Here is a 7,818-nt window from a genome sequence, read left to right as displayed (position 1 = left end):
TCTTGATTACAGAACTGTAATTCCTGTTTACACAGTTATAAAGAAATGCACGTGTAGAGAGATACAGCTCGACTCGGAAAAAGGTTCCCTTAACAGTTATTCAGATTTGCTGGTTCCACTCAACCCCTCCTGTAATGCCTGCGGGCACTAGCAACGGGCAAAAGCTGGGAACCAAAGAGCAGTCGAACTTTGGCAGGTATTTTCCCAGGTATTTTCCTCATCAGCCAGGTTCTGATGCCATGCCCAGCTGCGAGTGAGATCAAGAGCAAGCTCGTGTCATCTCACACTGCTGTAGGAAACAGCACCTTCAGGAGATGCTCCAGTAGCCAAAAGACCCATAACAAGGCACAGCTTTCTGGAGACGTGGAGGCATGAACCGGAGCTCATGTCAGGCAACACAGTAGCGCAGCAGCCCATCGGTGTGGGTGCCATAATGCACCCAAAGACAAGAAAAAAACCAGCAAACATGAATAGGATGTAGCGAAGACATTGAGGACACCTCTTGGTTTCTGTACCATTGGGACATTATAATTTTTGTTTCTTTTTTTTAATGGTTTTGGTCTTTTTCATGTGTTCAATGCACCATAATTGGATGCTAAATGTTCCTGCTCTGGACCCAAACATGCTTGATAGAAACACAGGCTCCTTTGTTTGAAAACAAAGGAAAACATCTGTTTTTTAAGGAAAACAGCAAGAAGCATGGACTACCCAAGGCTGGCTGTGCTCGGGTGCAGGGGGCGATAGTGGGCGCAGCGCCTGGCTCCTGCTCTGGTCTTGCCTGGGTGGAGAGAAAGCCTGTGCCACAGGGGAAGGTGCAAGGGATGGTGCAAAGATGTTCTGCCCCAGCACCTTGTGTCAGGGACACAGAGGGAAGCAGGGGATGGACGAGGCATGTTGTCTTGTAGCTGATTGCTAAGTCTGGGCTTGCAGCTAGAAGCTTAATTGTGTTCAAAAGCAGGCTGAAAGGTGGATCTTGACTATGTTTTGTTCCTTCACAAGGCTGCGTGGTAGGTTGGGCAGCTCAAGAAATCTGCCTGTGCTTGCAGTTGTCCATTTGAGGGGTCTAGGATTGATGATAACTCAAATGATGCACCAATGAAGAAATGTTTTTGGCCTTCGGTCTTGCGTGGAGCACCAGCCCATTGCTGGAAGGGTGCACCACATTCAGCTGATGTATCCGAGGTACCTGCCGGAGGAGCTGTTTCCATGTTGTGCGTGATACCTTGAACCACTGCGCTCTTCACCTAGCGCAGATATTAGCACGTTAATCTTTTCTCTTGCTGTTTCTCTCCCACCACTTGTGTTACGATGCCAGCAAAGCAGAATGATAAAAAAAGGATGGGAATCTGCCGGAAAAAACACCCTTCACTATCAGTCTTTGCTGTAACGTGTGGACCCTGCACAGAAACCACACCATCGCCTCACCTCCCGCTGCCTTCTGTCACTTCTTTGCAGCAGATGGAGCTGACATGAGCAGACCTGTCTCCGCTGAACCGGTTGCCACATCTACTGTCAGTGCTGAGTCAGCGCTTACTCACCTGGACTCAGGGCTCCAGGTGCCCCAGCAGCAGTGGGATTATTTCCATGCCCAGTTACTGCCCTCAATAAATGAAACTGCCTCTGGGGGGGACGTTTTCCCTGGGAGAGCTTTCCGTACTCAGAGGAAAGAGTTTAAACATCAAGAGGGCAGTGGAAGGCATGTCGGTTTTCCACCCAGGGGAGTTTTGTGTGGCACTCCCGAGCAAAGTGCAGCAGCTCAGGAGCTGCTCTGTGAGCTTTCAGCTGTAGCAGGTCCCAGGGAGGAGCTGACTTGATGAGGACCAGGCAATGGGGAGACACCTCACACCTCAGAGTGTCCCCCGAACAAGCAAACCCAGCAGGGGTTAAGGTGGGCTTCAGATGTGCTCATCCTCCGTGCAGAGCTGAATCGCACCCGCTCGGGCACTCGTTGCCCTCCATGGCTCCGTCATGAAGCAGCAAGAAGGAGAAAACACTTTTTTTTGTTTTCCCCCTTGTCTTTTTTTCTTTTTAAATTACTACCGCAAAAGCTAGCTGAAGAGCTTAGAAGCAGCTGCACTATCAGAAATTATTTTTACCTCATTAAAAAAATTTATCCTTTTAAAATGAGAGCAGCAGAATGGAGATTAGAGCTTCTAGTGCTTTGCCGGGTGTTACTTAGTACCTGTGGATCATTACATTGATAAAAATATGTACAGACTCACTTTTCAGGTTTAAAAGTGTTTTGTCCTTTTGTTTGCTTAGCTAAATAAAGAGGTTTTGTTTGACCTGTGATTTTGAATCCAGCTGGCTTTTTAATATACAGTGACTCATACCAAGCAGCCTGCAGAGTCGGTCTCGTTTCCACCGTTACACCACTGATGTCGGCAGAAGCCCCACAGAAAATCAAGCGGCGTGGGGGCTTTCAGCCCGGCTCCCGACCAGGCCTTCCTCACCAGAGCTGTGCTCTTCTTTCTGTAATTGCTCCCGCCGAAATGAGGGAGCTAATCACAGAGAGAGCTACTTCACGCTAGCCAAATTGCCAGGATCTGGCCTTTCAAGGCACTGCAAGTCCTGTGAGATTTTCAAGGTTAGTAATAAACCATTTGTTTCTAATGAAAATTGGAGCTGAGGCCAAGGACTTCCTGCCTCAAAATGGTAATTTTTTATAGCGAGATACTGTCATTATCTTGGCTGATGTGCAATAGAGCATCACTGGTTTTAGTGGGAGCAGGCTGGGAGCTCTTTAGACCAAGATTGACATTATTTTATCTACTTCAGAATAAGCCAAAGAATTTTTAAGGGTGGTAAAGCAGGAAACCTCACTTCCATTTTCAGTAAAGGCTATATATAATATATCATTACCAAACATTGGGCCTGATCCTTGCACCTAACTCAGTGTGTGTTTCCTCCCCTCACAGACCGCACCATTGACGTGAGAACGTAAAAACCATTGGGCACACGGGCCCGCAGGGACAAGGAAAGCTCCGTGCTCCCAGTGGCAATGGCAATTGCTATTGCAGTTCTGCAGTCTCTAGGCAGGCGAAGCTGCCCATTGACTTTTGGAAATACAAGAGCAGACCCAGTACATGGTTGTCCCCCTAGCTGGCTCCCCATCGGGGCTGCGTGGGGGTCACGGTGATGCACTGGCAATGGGGGCTCCAGGAATTCTTCTCTTCCACAAATCATTTCACGACCAAGGTAAAAGTGCCATCATCTGACAGCAGAATGAGTTTGTGGGTCCAGATACTGGAAAGGTAACACCATTTTCTCAAATAAATGTCTGCTGTTTTGATAAAAAAGTCAGCAGGGAAAATATAGGCATCATGCTATACACAATTCCTGGCCTTCCTCCATCAGGAATTGCGGCTCTTCTTTTTCTACAGTGAGATGTTATCTGGGGAGACAAGAGATTATGTAGCCTGCTTCATGTTATTCTGCTCAGGTATCCCTGCAGATCAGCACTCACTTTGGAAATGAAAGGCTGTATTTTACTGCAAGTGGGTTGATGTCAGTTCCACTCTCAGGACCAACCAAAACCCATCAAAATACTCTCTCCTCTTTTGCCTTAGTCTTTCCCAGAAATTACGAGTCAGCAAAAGCTTTCTGAACGTGGTATATAGGAAAAAACCCCAGAGTTATATTGTCCCAACAAAATGAATGGCTAAGATCACTGTAACCCAAATTTACTTCCTAGCAGAGGGGAAGAATGCTCAGGGAAATAAATACCTTAAAAGCATCACATTTTTAACAGGAGGGATCCAGCTTTATTTTGTAGATATAGTAAATCATTGGGGAAAGTGCTAAACTGAAAATGCGGTCATATAGTAAAAAAATGAAACAAAGCAAATAGCGTGTTGGGCTAAAAATGGAAAAGTAACTCACCTAAGTCCTTTTCACTCCTGGATTAAGTGGTTTATTACTGAAGTAGGATTCTATCCATCTAAGTTTTCCATACCTAATTTTTATACAGGTTGTCACTGCTTAATGAATTTATGGTGAAAATCCCTGCTGCCCAGTTCCTGACAGAGTTAATGGAGGGAGGCAGCATCAGGGGTGGTCTCTAGCAGATTCTGTCTCCCTAACTTCAGGGTCTAAAAGTACACATAAGAAATTTCTCCTAGGGGCTTTTAGAGCCAATACTGGTCTTCAGAGCCTGCACAGGGCTCCCAGGAGCCTGCTCGGGTCCTACTCAGCACCTCACACCCGGGTGCAGGGTCAGTGCCGGGGTGTGAGGACCTGCGTCCCGGTGTGGAGTGCCGTCGGCAGGAAACACTCAGGAAGGGAACCGATGGCAACCCTGCCCTGCACTTTTACTGCGCTCCACACAGGAATGACAAAGGTTTATGAGACTAAAGCCTAGCAGATGGCAAGTTTTCCAGTTTTACCAGAAAGTTTTGCCATATTTCACCAGTTCGAGGCACTCGCTGGTCTTTTCTCTCAGCAGTTACTACTGTGGGTGATGCAGCATCTTTGGCTGAGGCTACGCAGGTTACTAGAGCAGGGCCAGGATGCTCCAGGCAGCAGTTTGGTCCCTGGCTTTGCAAGGGGAAAAGAGCTTAGGCACGCTCTGTGCCACCCGGCCGCAGGGCTAGAGGGCAGGCCTTGCCCTCTTTTATTTACTAGCTTAGACGTAGCGTATGAGATGAGGGCTTAAAAGAGGGGGGAAAAAAAATCTGTCTCACTAGCAACTTCAGAGTTCTTAAACCGAACAGCTTTTTGACCTATGGTAAGATCTGGTTTAAATAATATTTGTAACATCACTGCAACAGTGCTGTGACGAACTGCGTGCCTGAAGGCATTCATCAATTACTATGTCACATTTGTGAGTATTAGAATTGATAAAAATAAGGGGGCTAGCAGAGTCTGGAATACAGGGTTTTGAAAAAATGAAATATCTTTGTATAATCAGTGAAATGATACTGGTTTTCATAGTACTTGCACTCACATGAATACAGCATTAGTGATTCACAGCCTCGCTGAAGCTTGTTGGATCCTTGTGGCCCCAGCTGCTCCAGCAGGAAAATGCTTGATGCATTGCCAGTCATAAGCTGGGAAACACATTAGTCCAAACTTTTTATATGGTACTAAGCACATAAAAGTAATCTGTTTCAGCCCTTAAATACAAATTGAAATGATAGTGATAAACTAGAACATAACCAGGATGTAAATGTAGCATAACTATAAATAAATAAGCAGCCACACTGCTTCTGAAATCTGCCGTGCGTGTTATCGCTCTAAATAAATCAGTTGTCAGTGAATTTGAACCTGAGTGAAGAAGTATTTCTGAACTCTGAACAACACTGGCCTCTGATGGGCTCTTTGAAGCCACTAAGCCGTGGGATTATCAGAAAACTGTATACTGCTCTGAGACAGGCAGACAGCAAAGATGCACTTAAATGATTTTTCTACAGCATGCAGTCCAAAAAAAAAAGGAGGGGGAGAAACAATTCAGGTTCCTCTCAGAACTGTGGATGATAAGGACAGTCAATTTATTGTGGCATTTTACTGGCTTTTAGGAAAGAAGACTGTGACTTTTTTTTCTTTTTTCCCCTCCAGCGTTAGACTCAAAGAGGAAAAAAAGAGCCCAGCTTAAAGTCTGATTTTTCCCCACAGTTTGGTAACTTTTTAATGGAGCATTATCATAAAGGGCTAACTTCTAACTTGAAGATGAAAGCTGTTGGAAACCTGGCAAATAACTGTAATTAGCAGCCTATTTGACTGGGCTTTTTGTTTCTTTGGTTGCTGGAGAATAAAAAGGAGTTCGTGCTCTTCGTTACCGTCTCTTTGCCAGACTAAAGAAGAGAACAAACAAGCAAGCAGGAAGGTGCCTTTCTTGGTGCAGTATTTCATCTCCATAGTGAATGATGAGCTCTTTAGGCGGAATTACACGGGGAGCTTTCAAAAGTAAACAAAGAGACTTTGCTCAACTGGCAAATTTGCCAGCTCCCCTATTTCTAAAAGCATCTAAACACACAAAGTTATATTACGTCTTACATGTTTTTATTTGTATACAAAATGTTATAATTTATCAATATTGTGCAGCAAAGTATAGATACACACATACACACATACACACCCCCCCAACACACACACACACACACACACAAATACAACAGAAACACAACTTTCTTTCTCTCTGCCCTTCAGAAAGGCAACACTGTTTTGGCAGGTCAGCAGCTAGAAATAAGGTGCTATAATTAAGCGGTATCGGAATGTCTTCACTTTACAAATGTGATGTGCAAATTTATATACAACCACTTTTTTTTTTTCCCCCACGGAACCCAAAACTCCATACCCCGAACCACTCTCAGAGATACAAACATGTATAAAGTGCTAATACTTAAGCATGTTTCCAACGACTTCACGACGTAGTTTGAAGTTTAGAACAGGCACTGTAATCGTTCACTGGGTAGATTGTCACTCGGTGCGGTACGGCAGAGATAAAAGTCACTCAGACATCGCTGGGGGACCGGGAGCGAAAGGACACTTTAGCCTGAAAGCAGCCGCAGAAGAGCACCCACATGGACTTCTGGATTTCCTGGTTTCTGTAGGCGTAAATGATGGGGTTGATCATGGAGTTGTAGGTCGCGGGTAGAAGCGTGGCGTACGTGTACACGGAAGGGTAGTCGGGATCCCCCACCACACAGTAGATGGCAAAAGGCAGCCAGCTGGCCCCGAAAGTCCCGAGGATTATAGTGAGGGTAGAGACTCCTTTTTTGGTGGCAACATAGTGCGAAGCAGTCAGAAAGTGCTGCTGGAGAGCTATCTGGTGGGCATGCCTGCAGACGATCTTGCAGATCTCGATGTAGAGATGGAGCATGATGAGGAAAATGAGAAAGAAAGAGGCGGACAGCAGCGTCACGTTGCTCTTGGTCAAGGGTCTGACGACGCTGCAGGCAGCGCGGTCGTGGAGGCAGTTCCAGCCCAGGACGGGCAGCAGCCCCAGGCAGAGGGAGACCCCCCAGGCCCCCGCCAGCATGGTGTGGATGCAGAGCACCGTCCTCTCCGAGTAGTAGGTGAGGGCGTTGTAGAGGGAGAGGTAGCGATCGACCGTGATGGCCAGCAAGCTACTCACGGAGGCGGCGAAGGAGGCGACGAGGAAGCCCACCGTCAGCAGGCTGACCGTCTCGGAGCGGATCACATACTGGAAAACGAAGTTGAGGATGAGGCCGAGGCCGGCCAGGAGGTCGGCCGTGGCCAGGCTGCCCACCAGCACGAACATGGGGGTGCGCAGGGCGGGCGAGTAGCAGATGATGGCCACCACCAGGGCGTTCTCGCAGGCGATGGCGGTGCCGGAGACGCAGAGCATCACGTCCCAGGGGTTGAGGGCGGCGGGCGCGGGGGGCCGCGACGACAGCTCCAGCGAGGCGTTGCCGCCGCCGCCGCCGCCGCCGGCCGGCAGCCGCGGGGCGGCCGCTCCGCTCTCGTTCAGGGCCGCCGCTGCCTCCATCGCCGCCCGGGCCGCCGCGGCTGTGCGGGGGCAGAGGCGGGGAGCGGGGGCGGCGGGGCGGCGGGGCGCGCATGCCGGGCGGCGGCGCCGCGCCCGCCCTGTCTGTGGTGCTGAACGCGGAGAAGTTTCCCGCCGGCCCGGCCGCCCCCGCGCCCCGCCCCGCCCCGCCCCGCCCCGCCCGCTGCCCGGCGCGGCTTTGGCGGGAGCGGGCGGCCGCCGGGGCGGGCCGGGCCGCGCGGCGCTGACGTCAGCGGCGGGCCGCCGGCGAGGGGGAGGGGGGCGGCGGCCGCCGTGGGGCGGGGGCGCGGGGGGAGCCCGGGCCGGGGCGCGGGGGGCGCGGGGTGGTCTCCGGCGGGGCGGCGCGCTGG

At 49.5% G+C, this 7,818-nt stretch overlaps 1 protein-coding gene across 1 annotated transcript; it reads right to left on the bottom strand.

Moving 5' to 3' along the window:
* Positions 1-6,451: 6,451 nt before the first annotated feature.
* GPR6 (G protein-coupled receptor 6) lies at positions 6,452-7,456 on the bottom strand. The gene has a single exon (XM_072857880.1). It carries the CDS (start codon positions 7,448-7,450, stop codon positions 6,452-6,454), a length of 999 nt encoding a protein of 332 aa, XP_072713981.1. The 5' UTR covers positions 7,451-7,456.
* Between the last annotated feature and the right edge of the window lie 362 nt (positions 7,457-7,818).

This window comes from Ciconia boyciana, chromosome 3 (genome assembly GCF_034638445.1).
Source record: "Ciconia boyciana chromosome 3, ASM3463844v1, whole genome shotgun sequence".
Taxonomy (NCBI): Eukaryota; Metazoa; Chordata; class Aves; order Ciconiiformes; family Ciconiidae; genus Ciconia; species Ciconia boyciana.
This window is presented reverse-complemented; position numbering and strand designations above follow the sequence as displayed.